The following is an 18,770-nucleotide window of genomic DNA, read 5'->3' as shown; positions in this document are numbered from 1 at the left end:
GTATAGATTCAAACAAAAAAACTCTTACGTTGTATATTATTAGTATAGACTAGCAGCTCACCTCGAATTCGCAATTAACAAATATGCCATTATTTTCCATTTTAATTTTACCATTTAACTGTTCTCTATCATACCATATTTTACTCTCTCTACTATCTTATTTCTGAAATAATCTTATATCGATCACACTTTAATACTTGACAATCAATTGAATTAAGAGTTAAATATGAAGGGATATAAATAAAACAACACAATTCTAAATAACATTTATTAATAATATCAATTAAATATTTCATTACATCACAAATATTAAAAGATAAAATAGTAAGTACGTTATTATACCCGTAGTTGTGGTTCTTGTCTTCTCTTGAAAGATGATATTGTGTTAGTTCTGAAACAAAAAAATAAAATAAACAAAAACAACTTGAATAACAGATGAGAGAGAATTTAAAATATATATAATATGTATACATTTTTTTTAAAATATATATAATATAAATAATTTTTTTTTAAATATATATAATATTTTAATGAATATAAAAATAATTGGATTACAAGGTAGTAATCGAACCCGCGCCTTTCCAGCCACACGCACGCGGCACTCCGCGGCCATACAGCACCATAATATTACCTTAAATTATTGTTCTCCACTCAACCAATTCACTAGACTAATTAATACTACCTAGGTCTAATCATATACCTCTTAGTGCAACATTATTACCACCCCCTCCTTTTCAAGTATTCAAGTATCATATCTACCGTATTATTTATCATCTACCTAACCTACCTACTACCATCTACATTATTACCAACTTACCTCGCTACCTCACCTTCATAAATACTACTATAAATACTACTTTGACGACGCGGTTGGCGCAGTGGTAAAGCAATTGCCTACTGAGCCGACGGTCCCGGGTTCGATCCCCGGTCAGGGCAAATAATTGTGTGATGAACTCAATTATTTGTTCTTGGGTCTGGGTGTTATTATCTATATATGTATTTATTTAATATTATATTTATCGTCGCCTAGTACCCACAACACAAGCCTTAATTGAGCTTACTGTGGGACTAGGTCGATTCGTGTAATAATGTCCTATAAATATTTATTTATTATTAATTTATTTATTACTATAAATACTACTACAATTATCTCACCTTCATAAATGGGTATCGTCAGTATAATCATGTGCATGCGCACTGCGGTCTAGCGTGGGGCGAGCTCGCACACACACTGCGCACGCGCACCAACACGCACCGCCCTGCGCCGATATGCGCACGCGGCACTCCGCGGGGGAACTGCGCCAACTGTACACGACCAATATGATATTAAAAGTAATATACATACAATAAATAAAAAATATTGTGTGGTTTTATGAAACCACGGTAAAAGTGAAACTTATCGTACGGTTCCGAACACTGCTTTATACCTACTCGGCAGCCGACCGCCACGCGACATGCGCTACACTGACCAAAAAGCTTGAGACGATGTAATAAAAGTTTCACTTTAATAAAGTTTTAAAAACTAAAAAAACACGCTTCTAAGTTGAATACAACTAAAAACTAATTTTTAATGTAGGAATCAAACAATAATCAATACATAGTAAACTAGCTGTGCTCCGCAGTTTCACCCGCATTGCTCCGCTCCTGAGGGGTCGTAGCGTTATGATATATAGCCTTAGATCATTAAGTAACTTAATAATCTAAGTATATAGCCTATAACCTTCCTCGATAAATGAGCTATCTAAAACCGAAAGAATTTTTCAAATCGGACCAGTAGTTCCCTGGGCTATTCATACTAATATTATAAATGCGAAAGTAACTCTGTCTGCCTGTCTGTTACTCAATCACGCCTAAACTACTGAACCAATTTGCATGAAATTTGGTATGGAGATATTTTGATACCCGAGGAAGGACATAAGCTACCTTTTATTGCGAAATATGTACCACGGTCGAAGCCGGGGCGGACCTCTAGTAGGCTTATATATCATCACGCTTAAACTAACAGGAGCTGAGCAATGCGAGTGAAACCGCGGGGCACAGCTAGAATCGTATAAAAACTAAAAAATAACATTTACCTAGCCACATATTGCACGTAGACACGCTCTCGACTGTTAGGAGCTAAAATCAATGATGGCGGCCACACTCGAAATTCTGGGTCTCCAATGCACTCTATTGTTACTGGAATTGTTACTGTATCTAAAATAGAAATGTAATTTTTATTTACTTTCTTCTTTCATGTATTGTTAATTTATTTTTCTCTATTCAAATATGCAATTTTAATAATGTGTATGTGTAAAGAAAACTTTTAAGGAATTATTTTGTAACTACTGAATAATAAATGTAAAAAAGGAATGGAAAAATAATTTTACTTGGAATTATTCACTAATACGCATTGATGACAATAACTATGCCATGTAAAAACTGGAATTGGTCAAAGTGCTCTATTATGATCTAAAGCTTTATAATCTTCTTAAATGGGAATAAATATGCTCATAAACCAAGTGTTTTATATCATATTCCTTACTAGCGGTCCGCCCCGGCTTCGCCCGTGGTACATGTTTACGTTTTCTCTACATAAGAACCATCCTCGTACTTCAAGGAATATAATAAAAAAAGAATTATCGAAATCGGTTCAGCCGTTCTCGAGTTATGCGCTTACCAACAAATTTTGCAATTCATTTTTATATATAAGAGAAGAAGAAGAAGATTAATTAATAAGTATACAAAAAACAAAAATCATACGGCTAGAATGCATCACAGTGAAGTAAGTTTTCCTCGTATCGCCATCCATCACGTATCCAAAATCGATCGACGAAGGTTCCGTTTTCAATATTGGAAATTCTAAGTCCAGTTGTAATGGTATTGACTAAAACAAATATAATTCTAAATTAAATTAATTACAGATAATATTACTTGTAATTTTGGCAATATTTATATCTGCCCTAAAATTGTAAATTTGGAATTTAAAAAATATACCGGCCGAATTGAGTAACTTCTCTTTTTTTGAAATATGTTTATCAGCCATCTGGTTTCCATAACACAAGCGAAAGCTTAGTATGGGATCAGATCGTGCCGTGTGTGAAAACTGTCCTGAAAATATTTTTATTTTTTTCAAAATCCATACACTTCCAGCTACTTTATTAGGGAAAAGGTCTAATCACAACACACGTATTGAAAGCCTATTGAAGATTCAGGTTAAGCTCTTTCAGAGTATCCTTAGGGATTTTCCCATTCGTATTTACAAACGACACCTTTTAAATAATTCACATACTTGGACAACTATTTTCTGTATAAATTATTTATCTTCAGAAATCTTTTAGTTAAAGCTTATCCAGATAATTCCCATAGGATTGAGATGTTTTAACGCGGTAAAAAACAGCCTTTAATAAATTATTACTCACTAGCCTCCAAACTTTCTCTAGACACATAACATCAATCACATAACATCACTCCGTTACGACGTAAAAGAATGACAAACAAAAACATTTATATAAAGCAAAGATAGTAAGGAAAAAAAGACTCTTACCAATAAAAATATGTCTTGATCATCGAAAAACTTTAGTTCTGTAGTGGTGTGTTTATGAGGTTCGTATGTTTCAGTGGGAGGTGGCCATGTTTCCAATGTCTTTATGGTGACTTCTGCAGATATCTATTGTCAAATGAAATTAACAAATTAATTATTATATTATCAAAATAATTAATACTACGGTACAAAGTAAACTGATACGTAAGATTATTACTGTATCTATAAAAAAAAAAGAGCGTGTGTGCCGTGCACACGTGTCAGAAGTGAAACTTCTTTGGCAAGATTCTAAAATCGTCGCCTTGCTCCATGACGTGACGGTATTGCCGTGACACGACCTTGAAATTTTACTTTCAACGCACCTAAAGAAGTTTCAATTCAAACAATTCTTGGAAATTGTTGAACTTTCGCTATTATTTTAGGGATTAAATATGAAAAAATGTCAAGTTTTCGCAGTTATAGAAAAAAGATTCAATAGAAAGTTTCTCTCAACGTTTTGTAAGTACTTTACGCCCAATAATAATTATCGTTTCAATGGAAACATTCTAAACAATTTTCATAGTAACTGCTAAAAACATGCCATTTTTAGACCATCCCGAAAATAATACTGTTTACCAAGTCTTATAACTTCCTAGTTATTTCCTAGTCCCAACAATAAAAGATACACAACAAAGAATCCCCCGTTACGAGTTATTTCACGAGATGAAGATAATGAAAATGCAATGTCTTGTTAAGAAATGCAAAGAAAAACTTTGGCGATCGTTCTTTTCTTTGCAATTCGCGGAGCTGGCAACGCTCCAACTGAGAAACACTTAAAAACTTGCTAACATATTTTATACTTGTGCCACCTATGTTCAAATAAAGTGCAATAAGGCAGCTTCTCTTATATAAGACGAAGAGCGTGTGTGCTGAACACACGTGTCAGAAGTGAAACTTCTTTTGCAAGATTCAAAGATATCAAAATCGTTGCCTTACTACAGGACGCAACGGTATTGCCATGACACGATCTTGAACTTTTACTCTCAACGCGTCTAAAGAAGTTTCACTTCAAAAAATTCTACTTCGCATCGTAAAGATTAAAAATTTCAGTAAATTTCGTTTCAACTATTGGAAACAACACGGGAAATTTTCAATTAGCAATTTTCGTGATTTATTTTGGGCCAGCTTAATTTAAACCGGAGCTGACCCGAAAAAGTTCTGAATTATTCTGTCGAGCGTGAGGTAAGTTTTTACACGTGTTAACAAAAAGCTTTTTAATGTATCCAAGCAATTAATATGAATGCTAACCCTGTTGGGCTACCTTAAAATACTAAATTTATTGCTTGCTTAGAAATCCTAAAATAAATTCAGTTTATTTCGACCGGTATAAAAGTGAAAAACTTTCATTTCATTTGGAGAGAAAATGGTTATGATTTATGAACAATATGCTAGCGCTGATTGATTTAAATCAAATAATTGTGAACAAACAGCATTCGTAACAAATGTTTTATCGACGTAAAATATTTTGGAATTCAACTGATAAATAATCATAAATACATATTAATAAAACATCGAGATATGAATAAAATTGCTATGTTATCCAAGGTATTCTCAAATCCCAAAACTTAGAAGTGTTCTGTGGTAAAGTGCAACTTAGAGAAAGATTTTGGGATATAATAATGAGCTAAGACTAAGTTATTCTTATTATAAATGCTAATTTATCGATCATCGTACCTCCGTAGAACTTCTAGGTGGCAGATTCAACTCCAGAACATTCATCCGTGCACCAGACTCTAGACATTTAGCATCACATTGGTTCTGTGCGATTAGCAGACGCCACGGATGGTCTGTCGTTGCGTATACTTTGAGCGGACCAGACCCAGTGTTTAGGATACGGAGACGTTTGCGAACTCTGATAAAAGGAATGGAGTATTTATTTAAAACTAGCTATGTCCCGCGGTTTCACCTACATCACAATGTACACATGTATAGCTTTCCCCCATAAATGGTCTATCTAACACTGAAAGAATTTTTGACGTGACAACGTCTTATAATTCGATAGCCGGCAGCACGCACGAAAAAACATGACTCATGCGGCGTTACCTCGCTCTGAGGCGTTCCATGTAAGGCTTGAAGTGCAAGCGAGAGCGCGGAACGAGCGACAAAGAAGCACAATCGCACGTTGTCACGTTCAACTATCGTCAGTAAACCGGCTTTACAGACTTAACCATTTTTTAAATTCCATTGTTCTTGAGATTGTTATTATATAGCATTTAAAATGTAGATACAATTAAGTGTAGATATATTTATTCCACTAGTTCCATTATATTGTATTTTACTGTATTCAGAATTTATTCGAATGCATATAATATTTCAAGTGGATGATTAATTAGTGATTGAAATTTATATATTGGCTACAAAATGTTTTATGAACAATATGCTAGCGCTGATTGATTTAAATCAAATAATTGTGAACAAACAGCATTCGTAACAATTGTTTTATCGACGTAAAATATTTTGGAATTCAACTGATAGTTTCGAAAATACGCACGTTGAAATGAAATATTCATGTTTATGTGATAACGTGTAGAAATATTTTTTTATGCCTGAGAGACTGCAATTTAAATCCATACTAATATTATAAATGCGAAAGTAACTCTGTCTGTCTGTCTGTTACTCAATCACGCCTAAACTACTGAACCAATTTTCATGAAATTTGGTATGGAGATATTTTGATACCCGAGAAAGGACATAGGCTACTTTTTATCCCGGGAAAATGACGCAATCCCGGAAATCCCACGGGAACGGGAACTATGCGGGTTTTTCTTTGACTACGCGGGCGAAGCCGCGGGCAGAAACCTAGTTATTTCTATGTTGTATATCATTATACGATTCAAAGGCGCTTCTTTAAGAACTCAACCTGAATAAATTTATTTTTTTAGTTTAATTGCTTACCTCAAAACTTCGTTCATAGGCAGATCCAAGGCACAAACATTTATACACAGCTTCGAAGGTAGAACTAGTAGACTGGCGAGACGAGTCACTGCTAGCAGACGCACCAATTGAGGAGACGGTTCCGGTCGGTACCAGCCAGGTCTAAGTTAAAAAAATTGGTTGTCTGTAAAGTCGGTTTACTGACGATAGTTGAACGTGACAACGTCCGATTGTGCTTCTTTGTCGCTCGCTTGCACTTCAAGCCTTACATGGAACGCTACAGAGCGAGGTAACGCCGCATGAGTCATGTTTTTTCGTGCGTGCAACCGGCTCTATCGAATTATAAGACGTTGTCACGTCAAAAAAAAATACAAGATACAAAAAGGTAGTAGGTAGTAGGTTTTTAAATCTTTGTTTGTGAAAAAATTATTGTGTATATTGATTTGTCTATTGTTGAACAGTAGGTGTACTGCATGCGCGCAAAGTAAGTATTTCTATGTTATTTGAACTGTTAGCAATCCAGTTTAATTAGAAATATCATCAATAACATAATATTTTTAGCATCTGTTTTTCACGCTACGCATCACTTTTGCCACTTGTTTTCAATTCCTACTTAATTTTCCTTCATTATTTTAAAACCACAATGTTCAAGTCGTTTAATTTTTCTTCGTATAAAATGAACACTTCAGAAATAAGTTTCTCCAGTAAGAGTATAATTAGAAACGATTCATCAGTCATCTGCGGAATGAGTTTTAAACTAAACGCGGTTTCTTTAGATAGGATCTTGGTCACTAAAAATGTTTTTAATTTTTGGTTTAATATAACAAATCTCCCTTATTTTTAGTAAAACAAATATTTGTTAATGTGTTAATATGAATTTTGATAGTTTTAAGGTTAGTAAATTCTACTTAAGCCATCATAACCAATATTCAAAATTTACCTTTTTTTAAACTCTTCTCCTGAAATTGGCACAACCTATTTATATAATATATTGTTTTTCATCCCGAGTCAAGTCAGGGTCAAAATCTAGTATTAAACAATTGCCTTATCTAGACGCAATTACCAAGTAAAGCGACATATTAGCATCTCAGAGAAACACTCGGCCATCTAAAGTCCTTAACCTTTTGTCCTCAATGTTTTGTTGACACAACCTAAATCCCGGCATTGTCTTAAATAAAGTGGTAACGAGATTGTTAGAGTAAACCGGTTAATAATTAACTTTTATCAAACAATGTTTGTTAGACTTGTTTTTATTTAAAAGTTTTTTTTTACATTTAATGACCCAATGAAAATATAAGAAAACTTTACACCTACGTAGTAAAACAAAATCCCGCTCAGTTCTCGTTCTTGTTTTTTCGAATTTTGAAATAAAACTTATTCTATATCCTTCTCAAGTCTCAAACTATCTCCGTACCAAATTTCGTCCAAATAGGTTCAGTGGCTAAGGTGTGAAGAAGAGACAGAAAAACGGAATTACTTTCGCATGTATACTTAATAATAGTTAGGATTAGAGTGATCTAAGAAGATATACAGGATAATAGAATTCACCAATTAAGAGATCAATTTCCCCATTACACCAAACAGTTTATTCTCTATAACTCACTTAACACATTCCAGAAGTTTCCACGATGACGTCACCCATTTCACCACATTACGGAAAGCCATGAATCCGGTGCCGTTTGATTTACAACGCAGTATTGACACAAATTCACTTTTATAGAGATCGAGAGAGGTTAGGCGCCAAATCTTGTGCCGTTTATCATTCGCTACTGTGTGTTTTTATTCACCCCTGACGTAAAAAGCTTAGCATGTGTATGTTTCTTTATTTGTTTATCTGTAGCATTGGAGCGTTTAGAGGACTGACATTATTTTATTTTTGATCGAGAATCTTAAAGGTCGAAATCGTTCTTTATCATGTTTCAAGACAATAAAGGCAAGTAAAATAATTTAGAAAACTGTTGCTGGGAAGAAGAATCGTAGCCTAATCAGCCATTAATTATGAGTCACCATTTCCTATTTCATTAATTCATTTAAATTTTTCTTGTACAATGTACCTATGCAAAAAATTCTTCACATGTTTTTACATCTCAACTATTTTACTTTGCCCCTAGCCTGTATTCCCTTGAGGTCAAGCCCTTACTTTTGCACGTTGCAACATGTAAAATTCAAAGTGTAGTGCCTTTAAAATTCCGCCCAAATCCGCCGCTGCATACCAAAGTTTACCCGCCAAAGGAGCGGCTCCTATTTAAGGTATTCATCCAAGTATGTGAGATATTTTCAGATGCTAATAATATTTAAGTGACCAATATAATATGTCATAGGAGTATTATTTACGTAGTAACTATTTAGTAATTTGTAGTATTATTCCAGTGTGGGACATTAGCGATGCTAGATGACATATAGCCCTATCATTTATCTATATTGGAATTAATACTGCTTTAAGACATGGTACAGGGCAGAACAACCTAGTTAGGTTGCAATTTGCAAAGGCCTGATACTTCAATTTGAAAAATTCTCGAGAATTAATACTCAATACCAAATAACCAGACCAGTATATTTGAATAACAAACATCTACGCGTACACGCTCTCACATTTATACCACCTATCATTGTGATCATAAACTCGTGATTAGCTCTGATACCTCTCATGATCATTAGTTCTAATTAACGTCGATGACCATCTATAGTCCTTTCCACCTAAGATGATTTCTGTGACACATCGATTATTGACACGTGTAGAGATGTCGGTTACTGAAATCGTATCAATTGTTTCCGATAATCGATACTATTCTATATGGAAATGAAATCGATTTGAATAAAGTACCAAAATTAGTTTTTTCGGCATTTCGCCAACAATTAACTAAGGAAACTTAGCAAACAACAGCAACAAAAAGTCAACAATAACAATTAGTAAAAATAACAGAATACCACGTAAAGTATCAATATATAAATGCAACTTGTATACAAGGCTGACGTACTCGTACAGACGATTGACTCGATTGACAAACGATCACAAGATGGGCGCCGATTATATGATTTTCCAACTCTATGATTTTTCAACGATCCATTTCATGTACACGAATTGCGTAGGTATTATATTTTTGTGTTATTTTATTTTATTTTTCATTATATTAAACTAAACAATACTGTTTTTGATTTATAAGCTTAAGATGTTTCATTTTTATATTTTTGGTAATAATGCCGCCGTAAAATAAAAATATTATGCACTAAAATTATTTTGACTTTTTAAACATAAAATACGTAATTCGGAACACGATGAAGTGTCACAGGAATCATCCTAAATGAAAAGGACTATAGTTTAATGATAACAGATGGCTTCAACACAATAGAAGCTGTGAAAAGCTTGATTGATGACGAGTTCACGACATACATGAGGCCAAATCACGTGGTGATAATTATCAGAATAACGCTTAACGTTCAAATAACCATTCGGTTATAAATCATTGACGTTATTGTTATTAACATTAATAATTCTTCAAAAAAATTAAATTGGAAGTTACCAATTAAATCAATTTGGAAGTTACTATCACTAGCAGATAATTGACGTAATAGGGATAAAATAAAAATACAATATGATGAAATGGAGACAAAAGAACTCATTTAAAGAGAACGCAGTCGATTTATGACGTGTTGAATAAGGAATCCCAAATTTTACGTAGGATATTTAATTGGTCAGTCAAATCTATCAAAATATCTCGAACTAGCAATCACCATGCACTGGACAACTATCCTAAAACGAAAACATGGTGAATTTATTCGGATGCACAGCCCCTCGAGGAAACGTTGGCACTTTGGGCCGTGAAATATCTCACGTATATAAAAATCTCGTGTTACGATGTTTGTCCGCACTAAACTTGTACACTACACAACCGGTGTTGATAATATCTTTCTTGACTGTATTTATGTATAATTGGGAGTACAGGCTTGTTTTTTTTTAGTGTTTTAAACTATTTATAGGTACCTTTTTTTTCGCTTTTTTGATTGGTCTGTTTCAATCGGCCAATTGAATTTTAAGGGTTTTTAATTAATTATTATTCAAATATGGTAAAAAGTTTCAGCCAAAAGATCCCTATTAAACGATAGTTTTTACATCATCATACATCGTTAGTTAGGGGGTTCCCGATAGTGTCCTTCAAGCAAAAATCTACTTTATTTCTGAGGCACAAAGCGTACATTTAATTTTATTTTTATCACGTTTAGACCCTGGACAATAAGCTATTTAGAATATAAAACGTCCAGTCACCTCAAACCCCAAGAAAATGCAGCTCGTGCACTGTTAGTTTCAAAGGAAATTAAATTGTTTTCGGCTTTGAGGGTATGTAGAAATGTAATATTATCATTCCAGGAGAAAGCTATTCATTTCACCGAGTTTCATAATAATTTCATAATAATATTTTCGTACGTGATTTTTATAAAGAGTTTTTTGGGATAGGATTTGGCACGTGTACCCCAGTTATCGTGAGAGGTGTTTTTGCGGAATATTTGACTTTTGAGTATGTTTGATATTTATCGGTATGGTGAAAGACGCGGGTTCGAATCCCGCCTCATTATTAAAATTACAATAAAAAAAACGGTTAATAAACCTTTTTTTATGGTATTTGACACACATAATAATATGCAATATGCTGATCAAAGCTTTTTGTATTTGTACGTGTCCACATTGTTTCCCCGACGCTTTTTACTTTGAAATGGGCTGATGATGATGAAGTCAGCAAAATGTAAGATGTTTTTTGTGATAAAAATGGTTTAATAAATTATGATAACATTGGACAAGGACAAAATAATAAAAAGTAACACAAATGTATAAATATGTCATATTTTCCGCTAGCAAAGGGTCGACGTCACTTTTGCACATACTTTACGAGAGTGCTATGGGGTAAAGTAGGAAAATTCATGGCTCCTGTGAGATATTATATATGGAGGTAAATCTTTACAAAGTGGCTTTTACTTACTGAAAACACTCAAGTGAAAATATATATCAAAACTAGCTGTGCCCCTCGGTTTTACCGCGTGGTTCCGCTCCTGTTAGTCTAAGCGTGGTGATCACAGACATGTATCAAGATAGACTAAGCGAGTGTATGTACTTCCCGTGTCCAAACTAAGACTATGAAACTTACTTGACGCTGGCCTACACTCAGTCCGCGCTTGCAGTTCGCCAAGGAAAGACGTGAAGCTGAATAAAGTAAAATGCCGAATTACGCCGTTATAAACTGTAGAAACTCCACAGCTGTGAGTGGCCGAGTTAGCAGAGATGTTTCCTTCCACCGGTAAGTAATTTTCTAATCAGAATATGCACTATTTATTTTAAAATCAAATCAAATAAAGAATATCTGTGGAAAACGATCGTGACAAACACGGATACCAAATCATACGAAATGATTCGGAATACATTGCGGCTTTTACTTGGCACGGTAAAGATCGAGTCGTATGATAACAAGCAATGAATAGCGTCTTCTCATTTTTCTGTTCTCATTTTTCTGTCCAATTTTGTGGTTAGTAATGTTCATTTGATGCAACAGTTCTCGATTCTAATCGATTTTATAATCGAACAGAAAAATGATAATTTGAAGGAGCAATTTTTCAGAAAAAAAGGCATAGATTTTTTTTGTCAAAACTCCTTATTGCTTAGACTATGTTTGTTTTTTCAGTTTTCCAAGTAACCCGAACATAAAAGAAAAATGGATTGATGCAACGGGACATAAAGATTGATTGATTGACAGTTTCATTACTTTCTTTCGATGGCCTCTCTAGTACGTAGTACACGGTAACTCAATGGGCATATGTAAGAAAAAGCTAAAACACATTAGTTTACTTGTTAGAATATTAAAAGGTTTATAAATTTATTTTATCATTCCTCTGTCTATGGTAATTATCATTTTTCTGTCTTGAATCGATTTAGTAATCGATTACGATTCATTTATTTAATTACCTCTTAGACATAGATCTAGTTTGATCTGATTTCTTTCGATTTACTTCGATGGGATAGGACGATACTAGAATCGCCGCGCGAGTGGCGTCCTAATCGATTTAGCGTAAAATGAAATTACCATCACTAAAAAGCGCTCGTGACGTCATAACGCGTCAAGGTCAGTACAAAAAATATGACACGCTTGGTTTTCATACAGATCGCGGTACTTGCGTAGTCTATCTATGTCTGTGGTGGTGATATATTCTCGAAGACGCATGTTTTTGATAAGCAATATTTATATGAAAACATAAACTAAACGGTCTCTAATAAAGCCATCGTTCAATAATTTTAGTTTTAATAAGCTTATTCAAGCTTAAATTTTATGCATATATGTATAACGTAACGTGTAACGTTACGTTCGTATCTGATTTTAAACACATAACTTGCAACTAAATCGAATCTTAAATCTACCCTACCATATTTTCAAAACTACCCACTTCAAAATTATTTCACCAACATAATACCTTACAGACTTATCTGTATAGCTTACTATATTTTATTCTATTTCAAGTCAATCTAGTTAATCTCACCCGTATTTGTCTATCGGCCTTGTTCTAAACAAAACCACGCTAGGTGGCGCCACTGGCTCTTGAGATAGCGTCACACTCGGCGTTGCTTGCGAATTTACATCCATTGATAGTTCCGAAGGTTCTAACTGAATAAATAAATATTGTGGTTTAGAAAGAAAATAATATCTTAAAATTTAAATAATAACACGTAATGAAAATACTTAAAACTGATGGCTGAGGACATAAAAATGTAAAATTAATAAATTAATTTGCCTGTTACGTAAAATTAATTTCGTTTATTAATTAATATTCTATTTTTTACACAAAATGAATGAAATTTGGCATAACATGGCATGAAAAATGTGTCTCAATTAGCACGCATATTTTATCTGAATATGAGTTAAACTGTCGGCTACAGCTATAACTTCAATTAAATCAAATTATTTATATACTTTATAATAAGTGTCATCTTGTACACCAAAATCTCGCGATAGGTACAGTTCAATGGCTGTATCCATTTCTTGGTAAAAAGAGCTGCTTCCTTTCTCTGAATTTTCTTCAACACATGACTCCGCTAATAACAATAGTAAGATTAAGAAAAAGCTATTTTATTGTCGTTATACAATTATCGAAAATGCAACTTATAAAAGTTTGGATTTCTTTTCAAATTTTTTAATGAATCCATTAAAAACATTATAAAGAATTGAATATGGATTAAAATATATTGTATCAAGGCTATCATATTCAATAAATAAAATGCAAATCACAAACAAATCATAAGCCGAAACACAGTATATCTCTCACAACTCGAACCACAAAAAGAAAACTCATCCAAATGAAATAAACATTAGTTCAAAAAGCTTTTATACAAAGAAAAATACCCCAAAATACTCCACGCTAAAAACCCACCATTTTATAAACAGCGAACCTTCTTAGTAATTTACGCAAAAGGTGAGGCAAAAGAACATCAATTTTTCACTAAACCGTCTAAACGGCACGGGATAAACGATCGACTTGAAAATATTTATTGCAGAGTGAGTTGAGAGCTAACTAGAGTTTTTTTAGAAAGTTTACTTAGAAGTTAGGAATAGTCAAATTGGTGAAATAAAACAATTAATCATAGTAATTCTATATATTTTACGTTTGAAAACCTTTGTTCGACTGCTACGCCACAGATAACATAATAAATACACAAATTTAAAGCGTAACAACTATGTTACGCTTTAAATTTAGAAAAGAAATAAGTTAAGAAGCTCTTTTAACCCATTGACCACCGAGCGCCCCGATCGGGGCGCGACACAATAGATTATCTATTGTGTCTGTGATTCCGGAGACTGATGGATTAAAAAGTCAAAATACAGAAAACTTATAATTACCACCAGAAAAGGACAATATTAGAATCATACTTACAATCATCTAGATACAGACATGGACACGTGCGTGGAGGCACGTCGTAGAAACGAATGTAGAGCCGGAAAGGCAGTTCTTGTTGGGGATATTCTGTAAATATTATTTTAATTAATTTCAAGTATAAAGCTCAGGGGGAATACATAATATTCAAACGAGCCTACAGGCATAGTATATGAAAATTGACACATTTTTAGAAAAAAGGAAGCGGCAAAATTTTCAAATAACTTCGTGGCTTCTGGATCTATAGCAGTTAAATAAACAAAATATTATCTTAATTTCATACCTAGCTAATTTTAATTAAATGAAGCAACCAAAGCAAAAATTATTATTACCAAACACTTGATGAAGACCTAACTTTCCTATCTAATTAGTTTACAAACGGTCCGTATAAAGACACTTATGAATTTCCCCTCCCGTACTTACTAAGCATTCTTACCAAATTCACACACTCATCAATTTACCCTTACAAGCAAAACTAACACTATATACCATTAACATCATATACCATCAACATCATATACCATTATCCTAAAACATCTAACCGTATCTCTCAAACACAGTGTCCCTGTCACAAGGTGACATGTTATTAAATAACAGAATCAGTCTTTCAGTAGGCAGTGTGACCCGACTTCGTCAAACATTTTGCTCGTTTCAGAGTGACGACGTGAGGAAAATTCGCTTATAGCTAAAGGTGTGGATACATTTAGGTGTAATCAATGTATCTAGAAAAGGTGTAGAATGTAGATAGGTTATTACCACATCAGGAGTGGCAAGAATGTGGCTAATTAGCAAGAGTTTACTTCCTTTTCATTTCTTGGATAATTGAATTATGCCTTCACACTTGGACGTATAATTGTGTGTGCTAGAGTATGCCGTTTTTAAAGATTGAATGTTGTGTTGGTATTCTATCTACACTTTTTTACTTATAATAATATCATTGTGTGAAATAAGGTTATGTATTATTATTTATGATTTCAATTAAACTTCAAACTCTGACTGTGACAATTAGTAACTTCGAATTCAGGAACGCCATTAACACAATACATATTATATTATAGCAGAAACTGGTTAAATTTTTAAAGTCATTATAAATGTACATGTTTAAGATATTTCATGTTTAATAGTTGTAATCATAGAATATAGAGATCAATACCTAAAATAACACAGGCTAATGTTGTATAACCTTAACCTATTTACCAAACTATTTATCACACTAACTTCAGAGAGGGTCCCTAATCTGTGAATTAGCCCAGTCTCCCAAAGATCCTAAATATACACTTACTTCGAGTTTTTGTAAAAGTTCTTTTCTACATTTAGATAAGAATTAAGAGCTCGAATAAATGTATTAGACCGAATTGTAATTAAAATTAGGGGATAAAGTGAATTTGTATTGTTTTGAGTTTCTGTATTGTCTCTAAATGCATTTCAATTTAGATCACGTACCGTGGAGTAACTTATAGCAAAAATTCCCTTTTCCTTGTAAAAAAAAATATGAAAAAGTAATTGCTTACAAGTAATTGACAAGCTGGTAGGTATGAAATAAATAAATTAACGTTTTCTTTTTCAGTAAGCATCATCACAATAAACATAGCACATAGTGACTTAAAATATCTACAAGTCATAAATGAAAGCATTAAATTAATTTTTACGATTAAAATAGTAAAGAGAATAAAGGCACACACTGTAACGTTGCAATTGTAGTTGTGACAAAAATTCCATTACTGATAAGTACCTAATTCTTATAATTCTTCTAATACAAGTCTTTTATAAGTAAGTGAAGTGACCACTTTACCAGAAATTGCCCTGTACTATCCCATTATGTAGCTAAAACAACTTTTCCTTCGAAAGCAAGTGGTTAGGTCATTTACCTTTTCTTTTCAATATTATTTCTTATTCTGGCAAATGTCTGGGAATTTCGTGAAATAATTGATTTTACTCTTGAATTCTTGTTACAAAAATATTCGAGTCATTTTGTTTACGAGTTACCGATCTGTCATGAAATTCATAAGACAGGGGAAAAAAGTAAAAATCTTCCTTAACATAATCCATACTAATATTATAAATGCGAAAGTAACTCTGTCTGTCTGTCTGTTACTCAATCACGCCTAAACTACTGAACCAATTTTCATGAAATTTGGTATGGAGATATTTTGATACCCGAGAAAGGACATAGGCTACTTTTTATCCCGAGAAAATGACGTAATCCCGGAAAACCCACGGGAACGGGAACTATGCGGGTTTTTCTTTGACTGCGCGGGCGAAGCCGCGGGCGGAAACCTAGTAGTAAATATAATAAGTATAGTTATTCACCATGTGGTTGTATAAGGTTTTTTAAATTTGACACAAATAATTCAAAATTTTCTCATCGAATATTTAGCTATACAATTTATTTGTGTTTTCTTAATATCACCACATACAAATTTATAATAACAATGGACAACATAAATAATGAAATACTCAAATTAATTGACCAAAAATTATAACACACATTGACCTAAAAAAAAATTGATTTCCCAATAAATAACTTAATTCATTTTTATTTTTAATGCATTTTCGATATTTTCACCATCAGTCTGGCTTTTTAACATTTTTACACTTACAGATTTGAGCAATCATGTACCATGATATAGCAAAAAGATGTAAAACTAATATGAAAGTATGAGTTCGGAATCCCAACTTATTTGGGTTGAAACTCGAAAAAGGGATTTAGGACGAAAGTTGGCGGTTAAAGTTTTTTCATTTCATTTCTGTGCTATTAGTGCGAGGAAATTTGGTTTTCTTTAAGTATTGTGTTCTCTACTAATGACCTATTTAATATTTGTTATAATATAATCTACCAGATGGTCTCAATATCTTTATAATATAGAATTTTAAGGTAATCACTAATTATGTTTCTTTACTTCTTGCTTTATTCGTTGATAGATCATTGATTAAACTTCTCTTTATCTTTGCATAGGGTTCAATGTTCACAATTAATACAATTTTTTTATTATTTAAAAAAATTAATAACATACGTTTATAACTAAAATTGCATTTCTATTCTTACATGATTTACAAAATTCAATTTGTAAGCATGTAGATCTATACTATTATACTATAATATTATAAATCTGAAGAGTTTGTTTGTTTCTTTGAACGCGCTAATCCCGGCGGGAACTACTGATCCGATTTGAAAAATTCTTTCGGTGTTAGATATCCCATTTATCGAGGAATAATAGGCAGCGTATATATATCATCTCGCTAAGATTAACAGGAGCGGAGCAATGCGGGTGAAACCGCGGGGCACAGCTAGTTATACATATATAATCAGACAAACAAACATCATTATCTTGTACATATACATGTAAAATACCTACCTAGTAATTTGAACCGAACCAAATTGCGAACGTGAGCATCTAAATTATTCCGCCATTTTACCGGAATCGTCTCACTGAGATACTATTTGTTAAACGTAAGGCTTCAATTATAAAGAGAAATGGATATTTCGAATTCAAAGAAATATTTTTCAGTGTCGATTTTCTGTTAAATTTTCGTTTCATTAGCTTACTTCAGTTTGAAATTAATTAAAAACACAATATGATCAATTAGTATTCCATTCATACTATCCCATTCATACAAAGTTTGTTTGTTTGAAAACGCATATTTCAGGAACTACTAGACCAATTTGAAAAATTATTTCCTATACCTATATACGTAATGCCTAAGCGCTAAAGCGCCATATTTACCACGGGTGAAGCCGGGTAGAACACTAGTGTAGGTAGGTATAAGTGAAAAGTTATTAAGTCATATTATACTCACGATTCTCCGTAATCACATAAGCGTGCACGGCAAGACGTGCGCGTGACGGGTTCGACACGCGCACGGTACGGTTCCGATCCGACGACGACATCCTGACGACAAAACATAGGTAAAGTTTTTGAAGTGAAAACTTCTTTAGCGGCGTTGAGCACTTTTTCTGTAATGGATATAAAATCTTAAACTCGCGTCAGGACACGTGACCTGATCGAAAAAGCGTAAGACGGATACCATTCCAAAATATCAAACATGCTCAACGTTAATAATCAAGTTTTCACTTCTGCCGGCACTCCCCCAGTGCAACCTTTTTTTTTATGTCAGAGTAAGAAAAGGGGCAGGTGGGCCACCTGATGTTAAGTGGTCACCACCGCCCATAAACACTTGTAATACTAGAAATGACACGGCTGCTTTGCCTGCCTTTTATGGACAAATAAGCTCTTAAATTAAGCTTTCTATATAGGTAACTATAAGATAGTTTGGAACTGCCCATGCTTGCTTTTTTAGTCAAATTCGAATAAAATATTCGAAAAACTACTATCAAGGTAATTTAACAATAAGAAAATCGGCCAAGCGCGAATCAGACTTGGAATATTATGTGATTCCCGGGTACATGTTCTGCAAAAAAATGTTA

At 33.4% G+C, this 18,770-nt stretch overlaps 1 protein-coding gene across 1 annotated transcript; it reads right to left on the bottom strand.

The window, feature by feature from the left end:
* Window positions 1-1,157: 1,157 nt before the first annotated feature.
* On the bottom strand, window positions 1,158-18,233 carry LOC149903205 (uncharacterized). The gene is made up of 10 exons (XM_090108899.1): window positions 18,143-18,233; window positions 14,345-14,434; window positions 13,387-13,508; window positions 12,956-13,080; window positions 6,458-6,598; window positions 5,237-5,414; window positions 3,527-3,649; window positions 2,743-2,866; window positions 2,076-2,196; window positions 1,158-1,305 (listed from the first exon to the last, which is right to left on the bottom strand). Exons 1-10 carry the CDS (start codon window positions 18,231-18,233, stop codon window positions 1,158-1,160), a joined length of 1,263 nt encoding a protein of 420 aa, XP_089965025.1.
* Window positions 18,234-18,770: the final 537 nt, after the last annotated feature.

Source organism: Colias eurytheme, chromosome 13 (assembly GCF_061535395.1).
Source record: "Colias eurytheme isolate Ceu_HAF_F1 chromosome 13, ilColEury1 Martin Lab GWU primary, whole genome shotgun sequence".
NCBI lineage: Eukaryota > Metazoa > Arthropoda > Insecta > Lepidoptera > Pieridae > Colias > Colias eurytheme.
This window is presented reverse-complemented; position numbering and strand designations above follow the sequence as displayed.